Source organism: Canis lupus, chromosome 27 (genome assembly GCF_011100685.1).
Source record: "Canis lupus familiaris isolate Mischka breed German Shepherd chromosome 27, alternate assembly UU_Cfam_GSD_1.0, whole genome shotgun sequence".
Taxonomy (NCBI): Eukaryota; Metazoa; Chordata; class Mammalia; order Carnivora; family Canidae; genus Canis; species Canis lupus.
Genome location: NC_049248.1, coordinates 8463971 through 8476143, shown reverse-complemented (window position 1 = coordinate 8476143; position 12173 = coordinate 8463971). Strand labels below are relative to the sequence as shown.

Here is a 12173-nt window from a genome sequence, read left to right as displayed (position 1 = left end):
GAGGAAGTTTAATTTGCTTAATTTACATAGCCATTGATTGGGTGAAGCTAGGATTCAAAGGACAGCAGTTTATTTATTTATTTATTTATTTATTTATTTATTTATTTATTATAAAATTTAAATTCAATTTACCAACATACAGTATAACACCCAGTGCTCATCCCTGGACAGCAGTCTCTTAACCAGTCTCTTAAACCATGGGGCCCTCTGTCAATATCCTCCATTCATAAACCACCATGAACATACCTGAAGTTAAACAAGTTGCATTTATCTTTCTTTGCAGTGAGGGAAAATGCACACCACCTTGTGATACTTCATATGGGGGTGTTAGAAATTATTTATTATAGGATTTGAGCCTGTGCTGGGTGATTTGAGGGAGAGTTTGCTCTGGATGCAGGGCTTTGCTCTGGATTGGATGCTGGCAAGAAAGGAAAATAATTGTATGATTGTGTATTTTAATAAATCTCTTCTGGAAGGAAGAAAAACTAGAGAGAGGCTAAAGTTTTAGGTAGTAGAGAAGAAGTAGTCATTTCTATTAACCATTATTGTCATTTCATATTAACTAGTATAGAGGGAACGCATGGTCATTTTTGTGGTTTGAATAGTGTGGTTTTTATGGTTATGCTTTTATGCTTTTGTTGTGTGTTCATAATTGTGGAGTGGTCTTTTTTTTTTTTTTTACCACGATCCATCTAATGCCTTGTCTAATGCTAATGTTCTGTGAAATTTCTTATGTTTGACAGGAGAAAACCAAGGCTACTCTTTCTCATTTCTTTATCTATTTTCATAGACTATAGTCTTTTTTCTCCAGGTGAATCTTTCTAACAACTTAGTTACTGTTATAAGGTGCTTTTAAGCGTTTTGTTTTGTTTTGCTGCTTTTAATACTTTGGTGAATATAAAAATGTTATTTATTTTCATTCGTTCTTTCTTAATCAGACTATACTGAATATAATTTGACATTTTTTAACTACCCAGAGTCATCATTATAAATGATGTTTGCTGTACACTGTTGGAACTATAATGAAATGGGATGTTGACGTGTGTAAGATTGTTCACTCCTTTGCTATTTAATTTCAGACTGAAATAGCTGTATTTTTTGATGTATCACTGTTGATGGCTTTCTTTTCATTGATATCACTTCTTGGAGTTTTTTTCTCCTTTCAACATCTTCAGACCTGTTCTATCTAATCCATTGTGAAGGACTTGAAAACTATATGACCAATTACATCAAAAATTAACAGTATAGCTGATTATAAACCACAAACAAATAGAGTTCATGGAGTTTGTAAGATTGAAAACAGTTATGTGGTTGGGGCATGGCACTCTAGTTATTGGAACCATACTGGACAATACCTTTTTGAAGTAAGACTCTGTTGAATACGTTATTTGCAGTGGTGAGTCCAAGCATCAACCAAGCCAAAAGAGGATTTACTCCAAGAAGCCAGAGACAGGGAGGTGAGACAGAGCCAGAAGCAGGGGAACCAAAAATCCAAAGAGAGCTGGATATTGCTGAGAAAATGGAGCTTGATGCAAAGTTCAAGATGTGAAGCAGGGAGAGTTAGAAGCTGGACAGGATGAAACATAAAGATCAAGTATAGGAAACGAGTTCATAACTAGAGCTGTGAATGACCATTCATGCCTGCTCTATACTTTCATATGGAATTTGGAACATACTTTTGGGTCAGATATAAAAGCTTAAATAAATGTTGTTGGTCCTGAGAAGCAGGATTTGCTATAAATCATGGAAGGAAGCTACATAAGCCAGAGGTTTTTTTCTTGACTTTATAGTCCAAATTTGGAATGGATGAAAATTGGCATGAAGGAAAGTTCAAACAAGTGAAAGTAGAAGTTTACTGTCAAGGGAGTTTTATTCATTTATTGATTTTTCTCCTAAAATGTTTGATATTTTCTGCCAAATGGCAATAGGAGAGACAATATATTGCAGTGGTTAAGAGCTAAGCCTCTAGGATGAGATGCCTTGGGTCCAAATTCTGTTTCTAACAGGTTCGCTATAGGAACACCTGGGTGGCCGAGTGGTTGAGCATCTGTCATTAGCTCAGGTAGTGATCCTGGGGTCCTGGGATCAAGTCCCACATCAGGCTCCCCATAGGGAGCTTGCTTCTCTCTCTGTCTCTCTCTGTGTCTCCTTTGAATAAATAAATAAAATCTTAAAAAAAAATAACAAGTTAGCTATAAAAACTTGGCAAACTGCTAAAACAGAATTGAGAATGTAGTACTGGGCCTATCCAAATATAGTCAACTGATCTTTGAAATGAACAAAGACAATTCGATGAAGAAATGATAGTTATTTCAACAAATGTTTCTGTTTTTTTCATATGGTAAAAAAACCCCAATAACCTAGCTCTACATATTTTATAATTTCCACAAAGATTAACACAAAATATATGAGGCTTTCATATATTGTTGGTGAGAATCAAAATGGTATAATCACTTTGGAAAACAGTTTGGCAGCTTCTTATAAAGTGATACATTTACAGTCATATTTCTTGGGCAGAACCAGATTCCTTGGGCAAATACTCCATGATTCCATTCAAAAGTATTTGCCTAAGAAAGATGAAAATTCATGTTCCTGTAAAAACCTGTACATGAGCGCTTATAGTAACTATAGTGGTTTTTTCACAATGGCCTACTTTGTATATAACTCAAAATGTCCTTCACTGTTGAATGGATAAAAAAAGTGTGGCAGTTCATACAATGAATATCACTTAACCTTGAAAAGGTACAAATTTGAGACATACAATGATGTAGATAAATCCTAAATCCATTATCACTTAACCCTGAAAAAGTACAAACTTGAGATATACAATGGTGTAGATAAATCCTAAATGCATTATTCTAAGCAAACTCAATACTGAGCCCAACTCAATACTGTATATTTTGTGCATTTCATTTATGTGACATTCTGGAAATGGCAAAACTAGATATGGAGCATGGATAAGTAATTGTCAAGCATTTTGGGTGGGGGAGAGGTTAACTCAAAGGGACAGCATGAGGGGAATATTAGGGTTAATGCAACTGTTTGGTATCTTGGCTATGGTGATAGTTACTCTATTCTATGCATTTGTCAAAACCCAGAACTGTACATCAAAAAGAATGAAGTTGTGTATATTAAAATAAATAAGGAACATAAAAAAGCAATTAGGTCCCATATGTGTCTTTTTCCATAACATTTAAGTGTAACTTGGCTCTTAAGACCTCAATTTTAGTATTCTAAATGGGTATAGAGAATTTGAAAAATTATTTCCTCTTCTAATACTACTTTATATGATATACTGGTATTTCTAAAGCTACTTTTATTAAATGGACAGCTATATTGCATTAAAGAATTTTATCTGCAAATATTTATTCAAAATATACAATGTGTTGTATATGTGGAGAATCTTCAATGGTTCTATGAAGAATTTGCATCTCAGATTTAACCACGTCTACATATCTTTGTTCAGATTGCTAAAACTAAGTCAGTAGTTGGTAATGAAATAAAGTACTGAAGGGAAAAAAGATATGGAACAAGCACAGAAATATACTTGTTATTTTTCTTTCTCTCCCTAAATCATATACTTCAAAGCTTTAAGAACATGCTATTTCCTTTTTTTTCTCATGCATTTATATTTTCCACTTAGGCAAAATGTATGATATGAACCTCCTTGAAACATCTGTGCTTAAATTCACTCAAGTCGGAAACCCTGGAAGATATTAAGAACACTGTCAATAGTAACTACTATTTTATGTTAAAGAAGCTATGATGTTTGAGTTATCTGTAATTTTACACTATGTCCCTCCCTCTAAAATTCTATTATGTAAGTTCTCTTAACCTTTCTCTTAAATGACTACTCAACAAAATGGGAAAAAAAATAGTCCTTAAAATTTCATTGTGTTGAGATATCAAAACTGCTAGGATGAAATGCCCTTAAATTTCCTCCCTTTGAAATATTCTGAAACCTATTCTAACTTTATTTATTTTTTTTTTCTATTCTAACTTTAATTTGGGAAAGAAATTGATTACACAGATGAGAAGAAAGCAAGCTTGTCCCACATCCAAGTTTATTTTTCTAAGAGAAGAATGTTCTGGGAATGTGAGATCAATGATAAACTACATATTTTTTTCAGCAGAAGACTGCTACTGGGCTCCTCTGTAATCATTCCATGTTTTGTAATCAGTGGTGATCATCAGGCTACCATCAGGATTTTAAAGAGCCTCTATATTTCTCAGGCAGATTTACGTACCATGACTAGGTATGTGTTAATGGTGTACAGGAAGAACATAATACAAAACATCATGATAACCACTGAGAGTGTAGCCAGAAGTATGATGGACATCATCTTTTCTTGTGTCCCCAATACCACACATGCATAAGGTCCATGACACATGTGGGTACTGCACCAAATGGGTTTTTTAATCAGTGGTAGGTGATAGTGAATAAGAATGGCCAAGAAGATCACCTGTATGGACAACTGTGTGAGAAAGTAGACAAGATACATTGCCAATAGGGGCTTTTCCCGGGATAAGTCAAAAATTTCATCTTCGTTTGTCTCCATGTGGTCTACATTGCTGTTGGTGTTAATGGACTTCTTTTCTAAATGTTCCTTCTTAAATATCTTGGTTTGCTTATGCACACTTTGGGAGACAAAAAACTCCATCACAAAAAAGACAGAGGAAAAGGCAAAGCCAACCACATACCAAACACCAAACACAGGCCTCGTGAAGTGATTCTCATAGCATTCTGCTAGACAGGCTTTGGAGAGGTTTCCATGGCACTGGAAGTCTTGAACCAGATCAAACCAGATGTTTTGCACTACATACACAACCGAAATATAGAGAAAAGTAATGCTGAACCACAGTGGTCGCCCTATGTAGAAGTTTGTGGGGTCTTTGCTCATCTTCAGTATGATAGGGGCCATACTCCAAAACTTAGTACTCTCAGCCATCTTGGAATCTAGGAAGACAAAAGCAAAGTAGTGTCAGGGGGAAGGAATAGTCATTCCGTTTTAGCCCTTTTGTACAATTTCTGCTCTTCTCTTGTTAGGTATTCTCTGTGAGGGCATTCAATGGTCTTAGGTGAGAGGACAACTCCAAAGAAAGCTTAGGAGAGTGTTCAAAATTAATATACCCACTGAATAACATTTCCTGTTCTTTCATCTGCTAACCTCTTATCCTTATACCAGTCTCTCTTTCCAACCCCATTGCATCTCCCAACCTCTTCCTACAGTTTATTAAATCCTCTGTATAGCTATCCCACTTGCTCTCATGCTAAACTCTGTGGCATTTACTTCTTTTTACAACCTATGTACCAACCTGTGTCAACAGTATAGTTCCAACTGTCATAGAACTCCCACAGCTATCTGAATATAAGTGCTTAAAGGTAAATCTTCATCACTTCTCCCTGAGATGTATGTATCTGCTAGTCTAGCTGATCTCCCAAGTGCCCAGTTAGGCTCTTCCTGAAGTCAACTTTCCCAAATCCTATTACAAGTTTCAAAATCTGTTTCTGGTTAACCATTCAGGATTCATGACTTTTACTGGGAGAGCAGCTTCAATTTCTTATTTGCATTATATTCTGCTGCTCATTTGAAATTTTTCATTGATTCCAGATATTTTGAGCATCAAACACAATTCTGAGTGCCAAAAAATGAATGAGGCAGTTCTTGCCTTAAATTACTGATCTGATTTGCATTTCCTAGTGATTAGTGATATTCAGCATATACTTCAGTACTAAACATAAAAATATACTTTAATAAAAAATTCTGATGGTGTGAAGAGTGCTTTTCTTCCAATAAGTTTATTGTGAGTGTGACATCTGTGGTTTCTATAATTTACTACCCTTCCTATTAACTAGAAAGACGTTTTCAGACAAATTATTATTACAATACTTAAATAGTTGATACTTGCCCTGGCCTTCCTTACCAAGATGGTTGAGATTTTGGGAGTGCCTGCATCATAGTTTAACTTCTTCCTTTATTCCATCTTGTTTTTCACACCCCTGCCCCTTTGCTTCCTTTCAGAGACATTAATCCTTAATAAATGATTTGTACACTCAACTGTATCTCAACATCTGCTTCTGGAAAAGCTAACCAACAATACTCCTCTTCAGATTTTCAGAGCTTGAGAGACAAGCCATACAGATAGCAGGGCTCTTTCTTCAACCCTGGCATCACAGTCACTGGAAAGCCAAGCATTCTGTAGAAAACACTATGCTTAATCCTTGCCCTGGGAATCTGAAAAAAATCTCACATGGAGAAGTGACAGGTTTGTATCTACTTACCCTATGGGGATTACTATGGAGGCTGAAACCGTACTTGTTCTTTGAAGAACCTACTGACAGCAGGTGTTGGCTCCTGCTCCAGTCAGGAGAATGGAACGAGTTGAAATTAAAATTGGAGGGGGAATGGGATGCATTCAGACTGAAATATTCCCAGCAACCCCTCCTAACTTCTTAGGTTACTCAAAATTGTTTTTCTAGTTTCTCAAGTAGATTTTTAGTATACTTTGAATTAATTTTTAGAGTGTAAATGTATAGAAAAAGTACACAAGTCACATTGTTCAGTTCTATGAATTTCACAGAATGAATACACTCAAGTATTGTCACTCAGATCGAGAAAAGAACCACACAAACATCCCAAAAGCCCCATTCGTACATTCATTCACTTACCATTTTCCATTGCGCAACCAGTATCTGAACATCTAACAATATAGTTTGCTTGCTCTGGAAACATATATAAATGAATGATAAAGTATAGAATCTTTCAAACCCGGACTTTTTTTGTTTTATATATTGTTAGTGAAATCTACCTATTATATTGTTGAGTGTAGTTGTGGTTCTTTCCTTCTCTTTGTTGTAGAGTTTTCCTTGGTGTAAATACAGCACATTTTATTGCTTCATTTTAATGCTGGTGATTTTCAAGTTGGGCCTTTTATAAGTGGTGCCATCATGATGATTTTGTACATGTATTTTGATGTATCAGTTATACTGCCATAACATGAAAGATCTGTTTCCTTTGCATATTTGACAACACTTGTCACACTTGTCATTGTCAGGTGTTTTTCATTTTAACTATTCTGATTAGGTCTGTAGCTGTATTGCATATGGATTTAGCTTGTATTTCCCTGGTGATTAATGAAACTGAGCAATTTTCAAATATTTATTGGCTATTTGAACATTGTCTTTTGTGAAGTGCTTGTTCAAGTCTTTGGCTCATTTTTCTAGTAAGTTACGTGCCTTTTCCTTATTGAATTGGAGGAGTCCTTTATAGATATGTGAATTGCAAATGTCTTCTCCCACTGTGAGGGATGCCTTTCCATTCTCTTAATAGTATCATTTAATGCACAGAGGCTTTTCTTCTGAATGTTGTTAAAACTTTTGTTTATTTCCTTTCAAGTTAGTGTTGTGTGTGTCCTATTTAAGAAACAACTTACTCTGATATCTTGAAAATGCTATGTTTTCTACTGAAAACTTTATTGTTTTACCTTTTTAAAAAAATCCTCATACTAAGATAAAATACAGTAAAATTCTTCCCTTTTTTAGTGGATAGTTCTGTGTTTACAAAAGCATAGAGTTGTATAACCCCCACCCAAATCAAGATCAGAACTGGTTCATCAGAACAAAAATGCCCTTATGCTCCTTTGTAATTAGCTTCTCTTCTGCCATGCCTTCTGTTTTCTATCCCTATGTTTTTATGTTTTCCAGAATGTCATGGAAGTGGTTTCATATAATATGCAACCTCATAAGTCGTAAGTTTCTAGAATTTTGTCTATTTCTTCTGGGTTATATAATGTGCTAAAGTACAGTTGTTCATAGCATTTTACTTTAATTATTTTTATTTCTATCAGGTTATTAGTAATAGTCTTGCTTTCATTTCTAATTTTAGTAATTTGAGTCCTCTCTTTTTCCTTTAGTCTAGCTAAACAACTTGTTAACTTTGTTGATATTCTTAAGGAACCAAATTTTTGTTTCTTTAATTTTATCTATTGTTTTTCTTTTTAAAAATAATTTCATTGAGGTATAACTGACATACAAAAAGTTGTACATATTTCCTGTATACAACTTAATGAGTCCATACCCATAAAAGTGCCATACCATCTACTTATAAATCTAGGCTACAATCTAGGCTATTAATATATCCATTCTCTCTAAAAATTTTGCTTTGTCTTCTTTATTATTATTCATATTTTCTTGTGATAAGAATACTTAACATCTACCTTTAGCAAATTTTCAAGTATATAACACAATATTATTTACTACTGAATTTCCTTTAAGGCTGAACAATATTCCACTGTATGAATATACTACATTTTCTTTATCCATTCATTTGTCAATGGATGTTTAGGTTGCTTCATGTCTTTTGGGTATGTTTCCAGAACTAAGATTTGAGAAAACTTTACATTATTTTCTATAGTGGCTGCACCAATTTATATTCCCACCAGCAGTGCTTAAGTGTTCCATTTCCTCCATATCAACACTTATCTTTTGGTTTTTGATAATAGCTACTCTAACAGGTGTGAATTGATCATTGTGGTTTTCATTTGTGTTTTTCTGATAATAAATAGTGTTGAGAACCTTTTCATGTACCTCTCAGCCACTTATATATCTTTTTTGGAAAAATTTCTATTCAGTTCCTTTATCTATTTTAAATCATTTGAGTTGTAGGAATTCCTTATATGTTTTGAATATAACTCTTTATCAGAGATATGTAATTTTTTCCCTCAATCTGTAGATTGCCTTTTCATTTTCTGCAGAAACTTTTTAGTTAGATATAATCCCACATGTCCATTTTTGCTTTGTTGTCTGTGTTTTGGATCATATTGCCAAGGCCAAAGTCAGGAAGATTTTTTCCTCTGCTTTCTTCCAGGGCTTTTTATGGTTTGGCCTTATATTTCTTTCATTCATTTTGAGTTAATTTTTGAGAGTGATGTAAGATAGATGTTCTTTCTTTTGCATGTGAATGTCTAGTTTTCCTAATACCATGAATTGAAGAGGCTATCCTTTTTCCATGTGTATTCTTGGCATCCTTGTCAAAGATCAGTTGACTGTAAATGTGTTGATTCACTTTTGTGTTCTTTATTCTGTTATATGGCTCTGTGTATCTATTTTTATGCCAATGTCATACCATTTTGATTATTGTACCTTTGTAACATATTTTGAAATCAAGAAGAATGATGCCTTCAGCTTTGTTCTTTTTCAAGATTGGTTTGGCTATTTGGAGTCCTTTTAGTTCCAAATTAATTTTAGGATTCTGTTGACATTTCTGTAAAAATTGCCATTGAATTTTGATAGGGGTTGCATTGAATTTGTAGATGACTTTGGGTAGTATGGACTTTAATTATATTAATTCTTCCAATTCATGAACAAAAGATGTCTTTCCATTTCTTTGTACCTTTTAGAATTGTTTTTATCAAAGTTTTATAGCTTTAGGTGTACATGTCTTTCACCACCTTTGTTAAATTTATTCCCAAGCATCTTATTCTTTTTGAGATTAGTGTAAATTAGATTGTTTTTTTAAATTTCTTTGTTAATGAATAAAAAATTCTACTGATTTTTGTATGTTGATTTGAAGTGGTGAGAATGATTATCTTTGCTTTATTCCATATCTTAATAGCTTTTAGCTTTTCATCATTTACTATGATGTTGGATATGGGCTTTTTACATATGGCCTTTATTGTTTTTAGGTAAGTTCTTTCTGTATCTAATTTGTTGGGAGTTTTTATCTCAAAAAGGTGTTAAATTTTGTCAAATGCTTTTTTGGCATCTGCCAGGATGATCATGTGATATTTCTTCTTTATTCTGTTATTGTTTTTTTTTTTTAAGATTTTATTTGTTTATTCATGAGATACACACAGAGAGAGGCAGAGACATAGAGGGAGAAGCAGGCTCTTCGAAGGGACACCAATGTGGGACTCAATCCTGAGACTGGAATCACACCCTGAGCCAAAGGCAGATGCTCAACTGCTGAGCCACCCAGGTGACACTTTATCTGTTATTGTAGTATAACTCATTGATTGGTGTGCATATGTTGAACCATCCTTGCAACCTATGGATAAATTCTACTAGGTCATGGTGTATGATCCTTTCAATGTGCTGTCAAATTTCTTTTGCTAGTATTTTGTTGAGCGTTTTTATATATGTTCATTATGAATATTACCCTATGGTTTTCTTTTGTTGTAGTTTCTTTGTATTAAGGTGATGCTGGCCTTATAAAATGAGTTTGGAAGTTTGCATGGTTTATGACATAGTTGTATGAATTCTTTAAATATTTAGTAAGATTCACCTGTGAAACTTTTGCTTTTTGTCCTTGGCTTTTGTTGTTATTGAGAGGTTTTTGATTACTGATTCAATCTTTGCATTTGTTATTGATCTTTCAAGTCGTCTATTTCTTCTTAATTCAGTCTTGGTAGGTTGTACATTTCCGACTTTGTTCTTCTTCACTATTGTGTTGACCATTCTGGATCTTTTGTTTCTTCATATAAACTATAGAACCAGTTTGTCAGTATCTGCAAAGTAACTTGCTGGGATGACACTTGGGATTGCATTGAATCTATAGATCAATTTTGGAAGAGCCAATCTATTAATAATATTGAGTTTTCCAATCCATGGACATGAAATATATTTCCATTTATTTAGATATTTTAAAACTTTTGTTCCATGTTTCTCTTTTTTTCAGTTTTAAAAGTTCTTATTAACATATTTTCAAGCTCAAAGATTCGTTCTTTGCCATATTTAGGACTGATGAACCCACCAAGGGCATTTTTCATTTGTTACAGTGTTTTTTTTTTTTTTTGTATAAAACATTTAATTTATTGGTCTTTTGGGGGGGATTTGATGTATCTCCAGTGTATTACAACTGAGCCATTAATCTTGTTGCTTCATCAACATTAACTGGTTCATTTTCATGACACTGCTGAGGAATCAGCTGTTTCTGCAGAGGTTCAAGGGAAAGGCCTTTTGAGAAATTTGCAAGTTCCTTTTGTATATCTACAAAAGCTTTATTCACTCTGTTAACTTTTTCATCATTCACAATGTTTATCTTCTTAAGATTAGTGGTAACTGGTTTTGCTTTGTTTTTAGACTTAAAGTTTTTTTGGCTGGCTATATGAAATACACTCCTGGACTTCTGTCCTCTTAGTTTGTTCTTGGCCATTGTCTCTCACCACACCTTCGATACCCTCGTGCAGCAGCTCACGACCCAGGCGACGCCATCTGCACACACCTGTTACAGTGTTTTTTATTTTTAACAGTTCCTTTTGAGTTTTTCTTAGAATTTCCATCTTGTGTTACATTATTTTTTTCATATCTTACATTACATATCTATTCTTGCATGTTTCCCACTTTTTCATTACAGTCCTTGCATATTTTTTCCAGTTATTTTTATTTGCCAGTCTAATAATTCTAAAATTTCTGCCATAGCTGACTTTGGCTTGATGACTTGATTTTTGCTTTTTAACATGACTTGTAATTTTTGTTGTTGAGAGCTTGACATGTTGTATCACATAAAAGGAAATGAAGTAGATAGACTTTTAGTGTAAAATGTTAAGTTTATCTGGCTAGGAGTTATACCATGTTTCCTATTTCCTGTAGTGCAGTGTTGGAAGCTAAGATTTCCCCTAGTGTCTTTGTTAATGTCTTCCTGTTGCCTTTGAGTTTTCTTAGAGACTTTTAAACTAGGGTCGGAGGCCTGCAGGTGTTTGTTATTTTAAAAAGATTATTCATTTATTTTTAGAGAAAGAGTCGTGGGGAGGGGCAAAGAGAGAGGGAGGGTCTTAGGGAGACTCTGCACTGAGCATGGAGCCTGATGTGGGGCTCAATCTCATGACCCTGAGATTTTGACCTGAGCTGAAACCAAGAGTTGGACACTAAACTGACTATGCCATCCAGGCTCCTAAGGCTTGCAATTGTTTTAGCTATAATCCCCAGGAGCCCTCCTGATGTATTGGTGAGGTGTGGCAAGAAGGGAAGCATTCTATGTCCTATGACTAGGTTTTATTTTTTATTTATTTTTTTTATTTTTTCTATGACTAGGTTTTAGTCTTTTAGTGAGCTTGAGTTGGTATTTCCTTTCCCCAGCATGGAAGGCAAAGGGATCTAGAGTTGACTTTTTTTCCCCCTTAGTTTACTTGGGCTTTAATAAAACTCTAGTAGATTAGGCTTGAGTAAAATTGCT

The 12173-nt window shown here is 34.3% G+C and overlaps 1 protein-coding gene and 1 pseudogene across 5 annotated transcripts; both read right to left on the bottom strand.

Annotated features, from left to right (window-relative positions):
* Positions 1-4042: 4042 nt before the first annotated feature.
* Positions 4043-6402, bottom strand: LOC102151297 (gap junction beta-6 protein-like). Of its 5 annotated transcripts, none has more exons than XM_038576119.1 (2): positions 6284-6402; positions 4043-4957 (listed from the first exon to the last, which is right to left on the bottom strand). In XM_038576119.1, the coding sequence occupies exon 2, from the start codon at positions 4947-4949 to the stop codon at positions 4230-4232; it is 720 nt and encodes a 239-aa protein (XP_038432047.1). In that variant the 5' UTR covers positions 4950-4957; positions 6284-6402; the 3' UTR covers positions 4043-4229. The 5 variants fall into 5 exon arrangements, with proteins under 5 accessions (XP_038432047.1, XP_038432048.1, XP_038432046.1 ...); XM_038576120.1 differs by lacking the exon at positions 6284-6402 and adding an exon at positions 5926-6121; XM_038576118.1 differs by lacking the exon at positions 6284-6402 and adding an exon at positions 5317-5476.
* Positions 6403-10785: 4383 nt separating this feature from the next.
* On the bottom strand, positions 10786-11210 carry LOC100684370 (annotated as a pseudogene).
* Positions 11211-12173: the final 963 nt, after the last annotated feature.

Excerpts from the sequence above, each read along its gene's own strand:
- LOC102151297 (XM_038576115.1), bottom strand. The coding sequence starts at position 5,205 with ATGGGGTTGGAAAGAGAGACTGGTATAAGGATAAGAG. Across the intron at positions 4,958-5,168 it reads GACTGGTATAAGGATAAGAG|ATTCCAAGATGGCTGAGAGT; the intron begins GTTAGCAGATGA and ends TTGTCTTCCTAG.